This window comes from Anguilla anguilla, chromosome 3 (assembly GCF_013347855.1).
Source record: "Anguilla anguilla isolate fAngAng1 chromosome 3, fAngAng1.pri, whole genome shotgun sequence".
In the NCBI taxonomy this organism is placed as follows: Eukaryota; Metazoa; Chordata; class Actinopteri; order Anguilliformes; family Anguillidae; genus Anguilla; species Anguilla anguilla.
This window is the reverse complement of record NC_049203.1, coordinates 26444298-26463994: the sequence shown is the minus strand read 5'-3', so window position 1 is coordinate 26463994 and position 19697 is coordinate 26444298. Positions and strand designations below refer to the sequence as shown.

General features: G+C 37.8%; 1 protein-coding gene across 2 annotated transcripts in view; it reads right to left on the bottom strand.

The window, feature by feature from the left end:
• LOC118222263 (gamma-aminobutyric acid receptor subunit gamma-3) overlaps positions 1-19697 on the bottom strand; it is a 183118-nt gene that overhangs the window by 52386 nt on the left and 111035 nt on the right. For both annotated transcript variants that reach the window (XM_035407709.1, XM_035407710.1), the window contains exons 4-5: positions 13558-13778; positions 9461-9543 (exon numbers count right to left, since the gene is read on the bottom strand). In XM_035407709.1, coding sequence (XP_035263600.1) covers positions 9461-9543; positions 13558-13778 — 304 coding nt within the window. The remainder of the gene's footprint in view (positions 1-9460; positions 9544-13557; positions 13779-19697) is intronic.

Genomic DNA, 19697 nt, shown 5'->3' with positions numbered 1-19697 from the left:
TGTTGATAGGGTTGTCAGGGTTGTTAGAGTGGTGGTTCAGGTGGACAGGGAAAACTGAATAACTGTTTTTTTAAATACAAATTATAACCCTTTTTTTCTGAAGGCATTGGTGCAATTGAGGGTTTTCTTCTAATTAGGAATTTCAAAAAAAATCTGTTCTACCTTTTGGTGGGCACAGGTCTGTCGTGAAAAGGTATAGTTAAAAAAAAAGCATTCGAGTAACCATTCCCATAACCAATCCAAAACGATTTTAGAGGAATTCTCCTTCTTCTGCAACATTACAGATTGTATTTCTACTTTACCAGCCGTTAGGCCCCAGACAGATGTCCGATAACATAACAGTATGTGGTAAAAAACAAAAAAAAAAAACAAAACAAACAAACCAATTGGATCAAACCATGTTCAGTTTGACTACAAAGGGTCATATCCTCAAACTACACTGGATGTAGCTATTTGGCCTCGAGTGCCTGTAAGATTCTACTTCAAAGACAGCCTTTGCGGGAATAAATTAAATATTACAGGGTTCACAAACCTCCTCTTTCTTGCAGAGTCATTTCTAGCAGTTAAAGCAATGGAGTGTAAAATCTAGTTCTTGTCAGGCTAAGTGGCTATCTTTAACACAGCCTGGATCTTCCCCTTAAATTCATCTGTCTACATTGCTATGGCAACAGTTCTGGTGCTCACAGATATATTAAATCCAAAGGGGGAAAATAATGCTCTTCTGGTGAAAATGCAGTATTGGATAAAAGTTTTTTTTTTTTAGTTTTAATGCTGATGAAGAAGGCTGTACTCAAATTGATGTTTACTCCATTTCTCACTGAAAATGTTGCCTAGTGAATAGGGTATTGGACTCTATTCTTTTAAACAGAAAGTGATATTCCTGAATTGTTCAACTACAAATAGAATTTGTGGAACCGCATAACAGGACCAGGTAAGGATGCTGAGTGTGCAGTATCCCATGTGATAAACTCTCAGCTTCCTCTCACGGCACGTGCCACTAGCATTTCATCTAGTCTCTATTGTAGTGACCAGGTACAGTACATTAGAAAGGAAGCCATGATTGCATGACAAACCGTTTATATTTGCGGTCTGAGAAGTCAATATTACTCACAAAGAAGGTTGAAAAGTCTTGGTCCTTGCCATTTATTGTCTAAGCATTAATACAATATCTGCGCTCATTCAGTAAGAATATATTGTGCAACCTCCAGAAAAATAAGAACCAAAAACTAAACTCAATACAGCCAAGCCATTGAATTCAAATACACACAGTAAAATGTCCAGTGTTAATTCAACTCAAAAAGAGTACATACTGTACAAGTACTGTATAAGTAGGGCCACCAGTAGGTCTCGCCCTGTTTTCTCCCATTGTATTGACTTTAAGTAGAATCAGGTATCTTAGTGCTGGGCTAAAACAAAAACCTGTAGCCATACCGCCCTTTTTCAAAAAAGATTGGACACCCTGCTTTATATGGATGAGCTTGTTTTTACTGCAGTGATACTCAATCCTGGTCCTGGGGAGCCATAGATTCTGCTGGTTTTTGTTTTTTCCTTAAGATCAATGATCGATTCAGACCCAAGAAACCAGGTTGACCTGAGTTACTCTGCCACTCAAGTTCTGAGTAACAACGAAAGCCAGCAGACCCTGTAGCTCTCCATGACCAGGAGTGAGGATCACTGGCTCAAAGACAAGCTTTTCTTAGTATTTGAACTTTCATCCATTTTCACTTTCCTTCCTGACTCTCCCCATATTAGAGCAACTAATTGTTTGTAATTTTGCAATTACAAACTGAATTATACAATTAGTCACTTGACAGTGCCGTCGGAGTGCCTATGGGGACCCCTGGAGGATAGCTGTTGAAACACAAGTTTAAATCCCTCCATGTCATATGGCAGAGACAAACTGGTGGCCTTGCAAGTCCAACAGGGACCAAATGTGTTCTGTAAGAGTTGATTTAACTCTAATAATTTTACTGTGCATTACCTATAGACAGTGAAGTGACATTAAAGAGCTATTTATGGCCAGAGAGAGGACATAGAAGGACAAATATGGTTGTGAGGCTAGTAAGGGAGTCAAAGAGCTCCAGTCATTCCAATTTTGTTTTATATATGGAAGCTCATGTCAGAAGCCTTATTTTGCAGCATCATTCAGTCAGGGGGTCAATATATATATCACAGTCAGCAAGATCTTCAGGGCATTTCCAGACCATGAATGATGCAATGTTATTGAAATGTATTTGTTATTTATAAAACATGTCAGAAAAGCAAAAGTCAGCTGGGTCTTAAGACAACTTTAAAACCATAATTGGAGTAATGTCATGAAAAAGTATTGTCGATTAAAAAATAATTTTGGAAGTACTGATACTTAGTGCTGATTTAGTGCTAGTACTTTGTACTAGTAAAAACTAAAAAAATTAAGATAATGAATGCCACCTCTACATACCTGTACATAGACACTGACAGACACAGGGAATTCCACTGAAAATGCTTCTGTGGATTAATGCTGTTAACTGGGAGTAAAGCTCCATTTAGCTGAGGCCAGTGAAAAGGCAGTTATGCTCTTGATGATAACTTACCTGCTGAGTAAATTATGAACTAGTATAACTTAATTAAATGGTAAAATTGCACAATTAGGCAGGAGTCTTGCTTAATGTTAAGGGAACTGGGGTTGTACCTTCAAACTTACAGGTTTGATTCTCATGTGACACGTGTTGTAACCCTGAACAATGTACCCAAACTGACTTTCCTCTATAAATATTCATATTTATTGCATGTAAAAATTTAAAATGTTGGTCTGGATAAGAACATCTGCTACATGACTGAAAATATCAAATGTAAATGCATTAACAGTTCAGTTAAATACGTAAATATGGGCGAGTACGCTGTGCACAATGTTGGGCAACCTCCGTGGATACATAAAAGGTTAGGGGTCATGTTGGGGATATTGTGTTACTCTGTGGGTACAATGAAATACATAATTTATGCGAAATGATGTACAGATTATAGAAGTTTAATTTAAAGCATCCATATCCGAGTTTGACTGTCCCTGTTGCAAACTCTGACTGAACTACATACAGAGAAAACTGCTGGGACAGATCAATAGGGCTGACAAAGTGAGATTCTTAGCTTGTCACTCACAAGGCTTGCAATGTCACTGGTATAGTGTGGTGCACCACGTGAAAATAATGTTTTAAGTTTAGCATTGGAGCTATTTCTTATTCCCTTGATAGAAATGGAACATAAATATAACATGAATCATTTCAGAATGCGGACTGAGGCACTGGTAAAACGAGGCGGAAACAGCTCACTGATGTGACCAATTTTAAATTTCAATTATTTTTTCTCCGTTGCAGCCTAGTGAAATATATTGGATGTCAGCCTTTATTCAAATAAGGGAGAACTCACCCATGATTAATACTGATCATCCTTTTCATTTCATACTGTTGATAGCTTTATTCCTTTTGGAATGTGCACCCATACGGGCTTTTTTAACATCCTTGGCAAGAGAAAATTTGATAATTGGTAGTGTACAGCTTTTCTTGCTCTCAGTTTTTAAAATTCACTTTACTTACCAAAATGAGTCAATTAAGTCGAGTCACAAGGCTGTTTGAAAATTGAAAATTGAAGGGACTAATTTGGAGAGATGCGCATGGGGTTGCTTTTTGATATGTGACAGTTACTTAATGTCGAAACTTGCATGTGAGCCCATTACAGTCTGCATCTGCACAGGACCAGCATACTTCCCACTAGTGACTGAATAAAAATGCAGTTCTATTAATTAATTTGCTTTTCCTTTTATCCCAGTTTGCTTATTACTGAAACAGGTATCGGCAGATTCTTGTCACACTGCAGAGCGCAAGTCCAGTACGTGAGTCAGAGGAAGATTACAGGCATTTAGCAGACGCTCTTATCCAGAGTGACTTACATTGTATCCAGTTATACAACTGGATATATACTGGAGCAATGTAGGTTAAGTACCTTGCTCAAGGGTACAACGGCAGTGTCCTACCCGGGAATCGAACCTACGACCTTTAGGTTACAAGAACAACTCCTTAGCCATTATACTGCCGCCACAAGTGAAGACACTTCAGGTGCAGTGGACTTAAGGGTGCCTGATCAACCAGTGGGGATTTCTGTATCCTGCAATGAAATGCTGTCATCCGGGCCAAATGTGAATTACCCTGTGGAGCAGCCAGCCAAACACATTGCCTAAATAACCTATATTGGACTGTATAGCTGAACATAGCTTGCATTTCCAATAGTAAAACTGAAATAAAATATTTCTTGCGTCTGTGTTATGTGTTCATGCGTTCATATATGCACATTTATAATGGCACCAAAATACCACAATGTGGAAATGTTTCAGTTAAAATCTGGTGTGGGGTGGTTTAACCGTAAAACCATTATTCAACACCAAACTTGCACAGCACCGAATGTTTGTATTGACACATTTCCCTGTGCAAATAATGTTGATGCAAATGGGTTTATTGCAGACCACGAAACTACAAAACCTGGCACAGGTGACAAATATTCTCCTTGCATAAGATTAAACCAGCAATTCCAATTGTGCCCAGGTGCATTTGTGCTTACATTCTAACCAAAGTTCAATATCTTTTATGACTTCATAATATATTCAATTTTAAATGATTGCATTATATATTTAATTTCAGTATTTGCAGTATACTGTATATTGCCATACATAACATTTCTGTGCAATTATGAATTCAAAGACTTGCTGTATGCTGCTGATTGTATGCTTGACTGCCATTCGTTCATTTATCGTTCATATATTTATTATTAGGCTTTATGGAGTTTAACATGAAACTGATGGGAATCTTTGATTGTAATAATAACACAAAGAAATTGCTGATTATTACTGTGTCAAGTTTGCCTGGCCATTGTTTTCTGCCATTACAGAAATCATGCCTTACTACACCATCTTGTTTTGCAACATAATCTTAACCCTGAAATCATTATTGCCAGGGATTTAAATCCTCCTGAAATATTCCTGAAATTAACACCCACATCTTTAATTGCTTCCCATACAAATTTTAAAGACTTTCCTCACCCGCACCTTAAAACCCCATTTTTATTATTATCTCCCATCAGTTTTTTGCTCTTTTAAATTTCCACAATGAGTTTTTTTTTAAAACCCCTCATTTTGGAACAAATCTCCCAATCAGCCGATTGTTCTTTGTGTTATTGCTGCCTGTCTCAGTCTGGGGCATTTGTGTGGTTTGGTTTGTCTTTATCTTGCAGGATGACTCACACATGATGGGTCAGCACTTAAATGGTCTGTCCATCCATCATCAGTTTTTTAGTGTATAGATCTTATCACGTCACCCTGCCTTAGGGTCAAGGTACGATACACACAGCTATAGTACATGCGCTGAATCACAGATCAGCTGCAAATATCAATCATGAAGAAGCTCTCCTAAGCCTTCACATTTTGTCTGAATGGGGTGCTTGTAGTTGTTGAAAACGAAACATTCTTCAGTTTAAGCGTATCCACAGTAATTTATATTTCAATTTGTAATTATAACTCCATATTCACATCAGGAGTTTGAGGGAAAAAACCCCCAAAACCCCCCCCCCCCAAAAAAAAAACAACAATAAAACCCGTTTATACGAAAATAAACGTATCTTGTACCAACAAGGACTCATTTTGTTCTGTTAACATTTGATTGTTTTTCAGGGCTTTTTCAAAGAGCGTTCATCCTCTTTGAGCATTGAACATTAAGTATTGTTCAGTAGTTTAAAGCTAGTCACAAAATCCAATAAATGATGACTGTAACAAAGGACTTGAAATCCACACATTGTAAAGAGTAATCTTCTGATTTTAAAATGTGGAATACTGAGTAACTGCAGTGTGTAGTCAGTTCACAATGGAATAATTTGTCTGTTGAATGTCTGACAAAGAGCAGTCCTCTGTGTAGAGACTGGAACTTGTGGAATTTGGCAAGAGAAATATTGTAAGTACAAAGCAGAGTCCAGGCCACACAAGAAACACTAACTAATGAGGCACGGCAGGGTATAGTATGAAGCTCATCCCTGCTTAAACACAGACGCTTTTCCAATACCAGAACTTGAGCCAGGGGAACTAGAACCTCAAACTGCGAAGCTCTAACCGCACACTAAAGAGCTGGCAGAGTTACCATTTGTGTCTCCATTACAGTACATTTCCTTCCATGCAACCGCCTCCACATGCAACTGTCATGTGCTAATTAGGAAGACTAAGAGCTATTCAACTTCTTAAGTAAGACCGTAGAATATGCGCAAAATAATATAATGCAAGCAGTTGCTCTTTAAGAAAATGCATTTCTAATGGTGTTTTACCTTTGATCTATTCTGAGATGAACTAAAATCTCTCCTCAGACCATGTTAAAGCAGCTGTTTGTTGGAAAATTCACTGTGCTAAACAACACACTGTTCTCTGTCGAACCCCCACTGCTGCTTTTTACCCTAGCAGGGAGGTTTTCATTTCGACCATTCGGGCTGAACTGAGCACCAGCTAAGCATTTACCAGTTTTTTTCTGGTAATCTGCCACAAGCTGTGTTTTTCCAGAAAGAGCAAAAACACAAGCACAAGCGGAGAGACATCTTAAACAGTGGCACTGTGGTCTAGACAGCTAAAGCTAGCCCTCCTCAAGTTCAAGTTAGTCCTCCTGAATTTTGTAATTTTTTTAGCTAGCAACTTGAGAATATATTTGATTTGGCTAATTTTGTTCTTCCAGATCCGGAAGGTCTGCCAATAAAAAAAAAAACAAAAAACTGACAGCTGGCACTCACTTGTGATTGGTTCTGCCTGGCAGCTGGTGTGAAAACTTTTCCCAGGACCCTGGTTGCTGTTAGCAAACACCATCTGTATTACAGGACTGAAGTAATATCACTACTTAATGCGGTTCTATTTCTGCCCAACTAAAAAGACAGTGTAAGCACCAGGGAGTGAACCGCCATGTTTTGCCTGATTCTGTTTCCAACAGTGGATGTATAGTAATGCACTCTCAAATTCCTTCCTCATAAGGATAAGGATTACTCATTGCTGTTTAAAGAGTTCTTGTAATGGTGTTTTATGTTCTCACAAATATGGAGTCGAAACTACATGTTGAAACAACATGTCATTAGAACTTATGATGGATAAACAAAAGAATGCATGACCTTTATATCTTATCTGAGAAACTGTATCTGTAAATAAAAATAAATAAATAAATAAATAAATAAATAAGTAAATAATAATAATAATAATAATAATAATACATTACATTACATTACATTACATTCATTTGGCAGACGCTTTTATCCAAAGCGACGTACAAGAAGTGCATTTTCATGATCGTAGACAACTGCTGAACACGGGTTCAGTAAGGTACAATTACTTATTTTGTACAGCTATTTCTAGCTGAGAACAATGAACACTATCCTGGTCTAACATCTGCAAAGCCAAACTAGGCAGAAGATTAAGCTAGAGTATTAGGACAAATACAATTTACCAAGAAGTGCAGGGATGGGGCAACATGTAACAAGTGACAAGGAAAAAGTTTTTTTTTTTTTTTTTTTTTTTTTAATATATATATACACAGCATGGTGGTGGTTATTCTAGGTATAGTCTGAAGAGATGAGTCTTCAGGCCACGGCGGAAGATGGATAGTGAGGGGGAGGTTCGGAGAGGGACGGGGAGTTCGTTCCACCACTGGGGAGCTAGGGTGGAGAAGCTCTGTGATCCCTTTGGGCGGGTGGGAGGGGTTACAAGACGCCCTGCTGCTGCAGAGCGGAGTGGTCGAGCAGGCACATTATAATTTATTATTATAATAATAATAAGCTCATTGTCTTGAGTGCAGTACTTTGTTAACCATTGGAATAACATGTCAGCAGAACCATAGGTGAATAAATGAAACTAAACTCATCTGTCAAGACCCAATCCTTGATAATAATAATAATAATAATAATAATAATAATAATAGTAGTAGTAATAATAATAATAATAATAATAATAATAATAATGCCGGCAGCTCTGATGCGGTCCAAGCTGCAGACGACATCCCCGACTGTAGGCATAAGCAACTGGAAGCGATTCATATCCTCACAAGACATTGATATGGATGCCAAACGGGTGGCGGAATATCACTTGTTCCCACAAGGCCTCTCCCAGGTATATATTGGGAACTGTGTCCAGAATAGTGCAATTGTGGCCCCACTGTAGTGTTATGGTGTATTTTAGAGTCAGCTATCTCTGCTACTCTTGGACAAGCACAAATTTTATGGTGCATATTTACAGCTTCCATCTTGTCATATGTCTGTAGGTGGGTTGCATTTGTCATGTATATTTAGCATCCAGTGTCCAGAATGGTCCAAATATAGCCCCAGTGCTGTGTTATGAGTGGTTCTGAGACTCTGCTACCCCTGCAATTCTCCAGTGGCACTGATTTGGTATATATTTACAAATGGGGTGTTGATGCATGTGTGTATCTGGGTTCCATCCTGCCTGGCATGTGCATTTTATTAGTGCCTAAGTTTAGCCAAAAATTAAAAAGGTGGGAAAACGATCCAGATGGGAAGTTATGTCATAGTGATAGTGTCCCTGAAACACGCCATCTCTCCGGGAATCAGGAAAAAAAAGCAAATCAGACATAAAATTGAGTTAGAAGCCTAAAGGCGCTTGCTTCAGCTCCAGTTGTGGACATGGGTTGTTATTTGTGTCTGAGGTTTTGGAGGGGGGGGGGGGTGTCTAAATTTGGCCTTCCTATCATGTACTGACATAGTCCAAATATGTTTCTATTGCTGTGTTATGGTGCCTCATCACATTTCTCCAATGGGCACCAATTTGATGGTATATATTTACAAATGTGTTACATTGGGTCATTTTTTTTTTTACAGTGACCAAGTTTTTCAAAAATTAGAAAGTGGCGGGAGAAAGATCCAGACAGGAAATTACATTGTAACGTCTATGAAAGAGGTCAACAGTCAGAGAATCATAGAAGAAATTTTTTTTTTTTTTTTTTACAAGTGGACATACATCTAAACGTGTTCCCTTCAGTTATAGCCCCAAATCCCCCCACCTCCCCCGCCCCCTTCCACCAATGATGGACATGGGTCATTATTTGTATGTGAGGTGGCTGCACACTCCTTGATCCGGCCTTTAAATTTAGCGTGTGTCCCTTGTACAGTTCAGTTTTTTCAGCAGAATTGGTTTTTGACCTGGAAAAATAATAATAAAAATCATAGTAAAAACAATATGGTTCCAACACAATTTGTGCTTGGACCGCTAATGAACATCCTTGCAAAAAAAAAAAAAATCAGGTTGCCATGCACTTCATGCTTGGACCCCGAATAGTGTAACCGCAATCATCATATTATCACAAAGAAAATGAGTGCTAGTCTATCAAGCTGTCTGGCTGGCTAGCTGGTGGGTTGGCTTGGGGGATGGGGGGAGGGGGGACAGACCACCACCCGCCTCTGTACTCACAGCTGGAGAAGATAAGGGGGCAAGAGTGTTCATCCATGGGGAAGTTGTGCAGCTGCAGCTGGCATTCAGCATTTATGGTCAACCTGTGGGGAGGAAAGATGAGAGATGGGAGTGATTGTTTTCATTTATGGCAATCCCCTCTTCTTAAGACACCCGTGTTACCAATGCTAATTGTGCAGATAGTCCAGGAGAATATGATATAAATAGCTGACAAATCAATTAATATTTTCTGAGTTGATATCATGGTGGATTAGAATTTGTTGTGTGAAGCATGTATATTTGTAATATAGTATTATTAGTGAGCAAGTGTGGATGAAAAAACAACCATTTAGTCACATGAATTGCACCGTCAAAGGGCTGATATAACCGTATGAGTAACATGAATGTTGCTCAGTGTTGGCAAAGATCTTTTAATAGAGGTGTTGCAGGAATTAAAAAATGAACTGACTGGCACTTTGGTGTAAATTTAGTCGACTTGAGAGGAGTGGAGAGAGGCACTCTGTCTGGTATAGAAGGAGGCACGCATCACCAATATTATTTTGAAATTTTTGCAGGTTCATTGAAATCCTATGATGCTGATTATTTCCTGTAACAAGTTTAAGTGGACTAGTGGAGAAGGAATGCAGGAAATTGGGAGGTGGCCTTGGTTCTTTTCACAGTCAATGAATGTTCCCTCACAGGTTAATGTACCAAGACAAGGATTTGGGGGAAGGGGGGGGGGGGGGGTGTGTGTGTGCAAAATCCCTGCTCCAACTCAACTGTGTTGTGGGATTCCTCGAAGGATAGGCACAATGTCTGAACAATGGAACCAGATTTCAATTTCAACTGACATATGACTTATGCACAGCAGCACGGTTAGTGTAAAATTCAACCCTGAGAAAGCTGATAGAGTACATTTTTATTCCTAGAGTATTCATATAAACATGATATTACATTTAGCAGATATTACATTTAGCAGATACCCTTATCCAACTTACACAGCTTACAGCTTCTACATATTATCCATTCATACAGCTAGGTATTTAATCAAGCAATTCAGGTTAAGCACCTTGCTCATGGGTATAATAGCAATGTGGAATTTAACCTACGACCTCTGAGCTACCAGTCCATTCCATTAGCTTGTAATGGGTGGGAGCTGGGTAGTAATGTGTAGCTGCTGTGCACAACAGCTGTAAGTCAGCGTAACAGTCAGGTTTGTTGTGTGACTGCAGGTGTTGGACCTGTGAGAAGACATGCTGTGTCTGACAGCAGTTTGTGACCTAGCAGGATGTACCGTTTTATTCAATCTGCTCTCACTGTGAGACCTGGGTCAGCTGCTCAGCTCAGATCACACAGAAATCACCTCTAATCTTACTGGATGCGTGTTTGTGTGTACATGCGTGTGCGTGTTTGTGCACGAAAGAGAGAGAGTCTGTGAAAGAGAAAGTCTGTTCCCCATATATTCGAAAGTAGAAGGAGCCAGAGTGAGGAGGTCATGTTAGGTTTGTGTGCACTCACTGCTCAGAGCAGGATATGTGTAACAATATACAGTAGGTGACAGGCTGTGTGAAATGTTCCATTCAGCAAGAATGCCTGCTCATTGACCTGGACATAGAGTAATGTGACATCAACTTTGACATCCTCCAATGGCCTTCCAGATCAGTGCCACCTTCGTTTTTGTAAACGATTAAAATATTTTCCTTTGTATGAAGATCAGTAGACATTGTGCCCATCACTTGGACCGAAGATTCCAGTGTGCTGCATTAAAGAGTTTGTTTTCATGCACCAGTGGATAATGCAGATAGAGCTTGGAGCTGGACAATTGCAGTAAAGCAGGCCTTGCAGAACACTAAAAAGCTCATGTGGCTGTACAAAATGGCATCCTTGTTTACATCAGCTCCACAGTTGCACACAAAGAAGAATTAATAAGGAAAGTGACATCCCATTGTTCCTTTTTATTAATCATCTAATATCAGTAATCCAAACACTGCTACATTCATGAATATTGATTTACAATATGACTCTGTAAGAGGGATTCTATATAGCCCCAGGTCGTGATTACCCTAGCTCTGCAGACTCAACTCCTAGCAACAGAGCTGTTTCTCTTGTTGCCAAGGAAATGCTTTATAACGTGTTGGGAGACAGCGGGATGGGCAGTCTCTGCTCAGCTGTGAAATCTCTTCCATCCAAACAACGTCTGCATTACACACTCCCTAGGAAACCCAGTAGGTCACTATACAGGCTTCTGCAGGAAAAGTGTTTTTACAGTCCCTTCATCCAAGATGCAAATTAATCTCACTACCTGGGTACTTCCAAAAATACACTCTTTTGCCACAGTTGCGCAGTTTGTAATTATGTAATATAGATGTAATATGATTACATCTATGCATCGCTGCCAGATTAAGCCAATTAGAAGTTTAATGAAGGGTCATGGTCAAGTTTGGCTTTTATGAGCGAAAATGCAGAATTATGAACTGATGGCATGATCGGAGACATTATTATTATTATTATTATTATTATTATTATTATTATTATTATTATTATTATTATTATTATTATCATTTTACTAAAATAAAGATTACATCTGAAAGCAGTATATTCACCAAATAAAATATTTATTTATTTATTTATTGTTATCCTCCATGGAGTTTCAAACATTGCAGAGCTTCAACAGAAATTTTCAAAGTGAGACCTTTGGAGAACAATAACCGTGCAATTTAATGATGTTCTCTTTATTAGAGGCTAATTTAAGCAGAGCTCTAAAATGAAAATGTACTGTTTTACATCAGTTTGCACGCCATTATAAAAAATGCAGTGCAATTCAAAGAAGAATTGCACAAGCATAAACATAATAAATCTATTCTCATTTAACCACACTAATAGTGCATAGATTTGACTATCTCTCTCTAAACTGCAACCTACCATAATGTCATGCTACTAGTTTTCAGCCCCATTTGTCAAGGCAAGAGAAGGAATATTAGAACCCAAATCCAATTTTAGGAACTTCCCTTTCCATTTTGGACAGGCGCTGGTGTGTGTTTATCAAATGAGCCTGTCACAAAGACTGAGCACTACCGACAAACAGTCTAGAAGGGAGAAAATAGAGTGGAACCAAGCCATTCGTGTCACAGTCTGGGAGTTCACACTGGTGTGGATTGGGAGTCTAACTTCACTGCACTGCTGCACATCCTCAACAGAGACAGAATGTTATAGAATTCATGGAAAAGATGTTCTAGAATGTTGTAAATGGAGGGAGACAGAAAAAGTTGTAGTGGGGGATTGTCTCTATTATATTTGACAAACATATCCAAAAAAAATCCATCAAGGAAATACATAAAAAGGTCCAAAGGTCATGCTGAAATTTGGAAGACCCATGGAATCATTTCTTCCAGAGACATTAATATACCAGTTCATCATACATACACTGAAACTATCTCAAACATTTCTTTCTCATTGTTTTGTATCAATTTTATTCTTTTCTTGCATCTAATTTGAACAACAAAATAAAAATGACAACAAATCAGACACACAAGGATGCACACATGAATGCAGACAAACTCTTCACTCTTCAGAGGAAACCCCATTTGAAACCCTCTCTGACATTAAAAAATAGGTCATCTATTCTCCTCTCAGGCACTGAGATATCCCAATTAGCTGGAAGCCTCTGGCATGTGGGTCTCATTGCATCATGCTGTGAACCAAGGCAGGAGTGATGAAATGGCTTTATTAGGCTCATCCCAAAAGTAGGGTCACTTGTTTCCAAAATTCATTAAGGCCCATGGAGCAACCAGGATGCTCTGCATGTACTTACTAAACATGTAGGTATGTGGATCAGACATTTTCTGTAGGACACTCATGGCTGTTGAAATAGAGTTCACAATGGGCTAGCATTTTCTATAGGGAAAACATGCTAAATGAAATTTAGCTTGTATTAAATAAAAAAAATGTGGAGGTGACATTGTTAGAGAGTGGTAGCAAAAGATTGTAGGAAACATGCTGGTCAGCTATTATTATTATTATCATTATTATTGTTATTATTACTACTATTATATTTTACATAATGCCTAGTTCAAAAAAATTAACAGGTTCAGCTGCAAAATGAAGAACATTCTATTTACCTTAATGTGTACAAGATCTTCCCATCGTTCCATATTCGGAGCAGCTGATTGGGCGTTGTAATCCAATGGGAATCTGCATTTTTGGAGTTTCTGAAGATGGTGTCTGGAAGCCAGATGAGTCCCACCATATTGCTGTTCAAAGTCAATATTTTCATTGTACTGTTGTATCTAAGCCGGGTATCTGTCCATGTCTGAGCAAAAATGATGTCGATTTGGTATTCCTGCAATCATAAGAAAAACAAGGCATTTGTTAATATGTATTATTCCTTACACTGTCCGAGCACAGTTCACTTACATGTGCAAAGTTTTACCATGTTTGCCACTGTTATGAAGAAGTGCTAGCAAACATTTAATTATTGTTCCAAATTAATACCCATCAACAGTTGGACTCGATAAAACACATTTCATCTCACATAAGGGATGTGTCCAGCCACTGCCAACTCAAGCATAGTTAGCTTGATTTCCATGAATGACTGCAGAGTGTAGCTAGTCTAGTTGTACCTTGACTATTTTTATAGTTTAGCCTCTGTTTTGAATATAATTTATTAATTGGCAGGTTAACTATTCCATACGACCATGCTGTGAGACCATTTTGACCTAAAACCAAACCAAATTTTATTATTATGTAACGTGAGTGATGGCAAACTTAGCATTAAGCTAGTTTGCTATTAAACCCGGTTGAGAGGGACTAGAAAGATGTAGTTGTTGCTAAGTGTTTAGTTCGTATTTCGGTTTGGAATGTTTTCTGGAATACGTAATGCTGCAGACTACTTTCTTAACGTCTGCAATGTTGTAAAAATATTTTGAACATTATAATACCCATTGATTCTGCCCACAGAAAAAGAGACATACCTTGGTTCACATTGTAAACCACTTTGTTTTGAAAGCAAGAACACGAGCTGAATCCCTGGTTTTAGAATGCAGAATTTCATGGTATAAATACAGTATATGGTGCTAGATTTCTCTCACAGCAGCTCTTTCTATGATTGCTGCCAATTAAGCATTACTGTTCCCCATCACCTTGCTACCCTACTGCAGCTTTCAGTAATGTGTCCATTACAATAGAATTTCATATTTTGAAATACATATTTTGATTACAATCATGCTTTTTGTGTGTAGTATAAACATGATAATGACCTCAGGGCTAGTCATTAAGCAGTCGAATGGCCTTCACGGGGAGAAATAATTCACTACTTCTGTGTCAGGCATTAAAACTATACATTACCCTGCTCATTGACCAGTCAGAATGAACTAAGCTGTGTTAAAAATTTTGGCTATTGCCAAATATGAAAGGTGTCATTTGAAGCCAGAGAGCAGTCTAAGCATGGTGCAGGCAAAAATAAAGCATTCACCTGCCAGTAAATGAGAAGCATGAAAAAAAACAAACAAACAGAATGGCACTTCATCAGGGGAGGCAACAGAGGGTGACTTATGTAGACCATCTCCCCATGTTGAATTGTGATGTTCTCACAAAGCACTTTAATGAACAACCCCCTCCCTCCCAACTGCAGGCTATTAATTAATTGATAAAAACACAATGTTGTGCAAACAGTCACATCACTGCAAAGGGCTTTATATAGGCAGTGTACAGCTTGTGCTATAATGTTGATGCCAATTAGTGGTGAGAGAAGTTTCATGAACAGAGCCATTATATGATATCAATCACTGAATGAGCCAAACATTGTATTTTGCTGTGGGGAACCCTACATTTTATTGGTTCAAACGTCAGTGATTGATAGCGCTTTTTAGCTCCACTCAATATGTGGTTCATGAAATACCACTCTCCCAACACTAGCAATTTGCGTTGCATATGTATATTTCAATTAATACCGGGGATAGGGAAGATTACAATAGTTACAATAGAAAGAACAAAAATACATAACCCTCTACTGTAAAAATGAATGTTGACTGTTTATGATCACATAAACTCTGTAGTAGGATCTGGATTAAATTTCTAGGAGAAAATGAGAGGGACCTTATCAGTTGAAAATCCTATAGAACACCGCAATCAGGTAGTAACTTACATTTTATCTTCAAAAGGATATTGAAAAAGACCTTGTATTGATGCAAGAACATAAACAATAGGAAACTTCAATCATTTCTCTACAAACTAGGACAAATGTATCAGGGTGAGAACATTTTTTGAAAGAAAGATTCAATTTAATAATGTTTTTTTTATTTATTATTTTTTTACCGAATGTGTGCTAAGATAGAATTTGTTTTCACATAACTCTGTTGCTTTGGCAGGTTAAAACATTTGCAACTGGGGTCCTCCATTTCATACGGGCTGATTTTATTCAGATATGATGAATAAAAACAAAATGGGTTATAAAAGATAAGTGCTCCAAATTTAAAATAGTTTTTTTTTCTGAACACCCAGCATACAACGATTCCAATACAAAGGTAAAGGGGGTTGTGTGTAACATTGAGAGTGGATAAAATAATAGTAATGTTCAGAAAGGTAAGATAACTTTATTGAACAAATAAAAAGACACGTCACAGAATAATAAACTAGGCAATAAACTAGTCAGTAGCAAACAACTGCCTTTTCCTGTATCAAAAGTACATGGATTTCAGAGAATATGTCAAGAAAGTTCAAAAAGTTTAATTTGGCTAATGCTACAAAGACAAGATGCAGTGATGTGTCATATGACCAGGGTCACATACTGTATCTGGACTGTACTCATGCTCATGTAATAACTGGGTCTCCTTTGAGGTCACACAATTGGCCATAGTATAACCCAGCGAGGAACAATAAAATCAGGTTGAGTTGGGAAAAGACACCGGCTAGGTGGATTTTCTCTCTGACTTCAAGATTGTACAGAGGACATAGCATTCTTGTTTGGGTCTATCAGGATCAACAGGATCTTTTCCAATTTTTTTCAAAAGTGAGCTTTTGCTCAGGGAAAAAACAAGTAATGTCTTTTTTAAAATTTATTTATTATTAATATTGTTAAGGTGGTACAGAAAATATGCTAAAATCACAAATGTGACTGCTCTGTAGATATAAGAATGGTTGATGGTTAAGTGTCAATATAATTAGCCATCACCCCAGAGTGTCAATCAAACCACAAGGAATAGGAAGGTCAATACTTTTTTAACTGAAAATTGCAGTGTGTACTGCACAACAATGCACAGACCAAAGTATAAATGAGTACTTGAGTGTGTGTGTGTGTTCTGTAAATAAAGAGCAACATAGAAATTAAAATTAATTTACAATTGTATATTCTGTAGTTAAATACAACCTAGAGAAATGTTGTATATCCAATAAAATGCAATTTTCAAAATTCAATATCCTGGTGAACAAGGCCACATAACAAAAGTTGATAGTTGATAGGCCAAACTTTATAGGAAGGTGTGACTAGTTCAATTATTGTTCAAATTAATACCCATCAACAGTCAGGCTTGATAAAACAAAAAAAAAACATAAGAGATGTGTCCAGCCACTGTATCAGGGTGATGACACCTAAGGGGCTTCATCAATGACAGCAAACAGACCAGGCAGAGCAGAAAGTGGCCCAACAAGCAATCACCAGTTGGACTGTTTTTGGTCTTCCAGAGCTTTGCAAATTGGGAGTACAGTGGTCCACTTTTGGAAGGACTGGCAGATGTGATGAAGGTGGACCGCTAGTGGACACTGTGTGCTGGGGCTTCAATAATATGTTAATTGCCTGAATATGTGATTTACAGTTTAAGGCACACTTAAAAAATATAATTCACATCTGACCATGATATGCTTGAGTGACTACTTGTTTATTAACAGCAATGTAACATAATGTTTTTAGTGTAACAAAGTAATAGTGGGAACTCGCCTTGTTGTAGTTTGTAGGTTTGATTCCCAGGTGGGACATTGTCATTGTACCCCTCAGCAAGGTACTTAAGCTTAAATGCCTCAGAAAACATCCAGGTGTATAAATTAAATGGTTGTATGTAAAACAAAGTAAGCTGTGTAATTTACTCTGCACAAAAGTGCCTGCAAAATACCCTGAATGTAAATGAAAGCTCATTTACATCATACACAGTCAAACATGCAGTATTAAATCAACTCTTAAAGAGTACATATGATCCCTAATAGACTCATATATACTTGTTTAGAGTTGAATTAACATTGGCCGTTTTACTTTGTATGGGTCCTCAGAGAGGTGAACGATGCTAATATCTGCATTGTATATTTATGATTTGTATCATATCTCTAGATTGGCATAGTTAACTGACATTTTATTATTTTATGGATGTTGCATATTAGGGATGGTGCCAAATACAAATACCATATTCGGCAACACTCGAACAAGGCGTTCTCCCCAAATGTTTTCTCCTCCTGAACTTGGCCAATATTATTCAGATTCTGAATAATCTTTTTCCCAATCTCTTTGATTCAATTCGCTCAAAAGTCAGAACCAAGTTTCTCAATTAGACACACACACACACACCTGCAGAGAGACAGTGAGTGGGAGTTCCCTTTAACACTAGATAAATGCTATATCCGCCTCCTTCCATGACTTCCTAAATATTTGGGCTTAAAATAACTGCCTTTTTTTACATTTATAAAAAATTGACTCAGTAAAGAAATACAGGCAGTCTGTGCCATTTTCTTAATAACCCCCAGACAACAGAAAACAGGTGCTTTTACCCAGGTTAAAATGTGCCGTTGTCTACTCCAGCACGCTGTTCAGTAACTGAATGACCAGCGCTTTGATACAAGTTTCCCAATCAAGCGCTATCGAAACTAACTTCGCACATAATCACACAAAATTCATTCACTGCAATCATCTGTTGAAGCTGTTTAGGCCTTTGGGATGGAGATGAATAAGTGTGGATGCTGTAGTTATGGAAATGGCTTAGAACGCCACCGACATATTTTCAAACTGAAAAACAAACTGAAACTTCGAATAAACTGAATAGAGCAGCTACATGACAACTGCGTGAAATGTAACCGATTTCTATTCGTGCAGTCCCAGCAAACTACCAATCTGTGCGTTTTCTGCGGAATTGATAAGAGGAGAATGACCATTTTTTCATTTTTTTTGTCATGCACATTTTAGCACTTTCCCCAGTGTTCCTATAATATGCCTTGAAACATTTTCTCTTAGCCTATATAACAGAACCGCTATAATTTAGAAATACAAATTACATTTTGTTTCAGCTTTTCATTTCAGACTCATCTGAAAAGAAGTCCATAGCAGGTTTTGCAACTCAAATTGATTCAGTTGAGTCCTTTGTTTCTAGAAAATAGGGTAGCAATTTATGATTTCATAATCTTTATCAAATTAGGTCTACTGGTGCAAAAATCGATACTGTAATGCTGTATCTGATGCTGCTGCCACCTCATGTACAGGATCTTGTCTTCACAAAATGAAACTTTGGGAAGTTTGAGTAAGAGCACAATAGCTGAATATGTATTCTACCCAGGGCAGCTTTTCAATTATTTATTTAATTTATCCAAGCTTAAGCAAATCAAACTTGATTTGGCTGTTTGTTTTCCTCACAGTTATAAAAGCCTGTTATGGCTATATAATATATAGGTCATTGTTTGTTAAATACAGCTTTAAAGAGCAAATTACCTGTTGTTAAACTGGATTATTATTGATGTCATTGTAAAACCATGACTTTAATTTCTGAACAATAGCAGTGCCAATGATTATAATGGTAAACATTAAGAATTGTTGGCATTTCATACAGCTTCCGGGTTAACTCACATTTCAGGTTTATGCCACGCCCACTTCCGGTTTTAATCCTAATACAAATAAAAATTAGTCTGGGAAGACGCTGCAGCCAAAAACCAGCTGTCAATGATAGGACATGATCTGGGAGTTCGCAAGATTCAGTGCATCGCCAATATTGAGAAATTATTGTGTTCTGCCTTTATGATCATGCCAGTTATGCTGTATCAGAAATAAGGGGTTAAACCATCCCTAACTGAGTGGAAGAGATTGAGGAAACGTGCATTTCTATCATACTTTTTAACATACAACATCTAATCCTAATAACCAATCTAGTTCAATCTCATCCTTAAAAATAGTCAAATAGTCAGATGTTTCAGCTATGCCTTTTAAAGGAGCTAAATAAAATGAGTGCTAAATTATGAAAACCTGCTACAGCTACAGTAGTACTTCATACTTCCAAATGGTTATTTAATATTG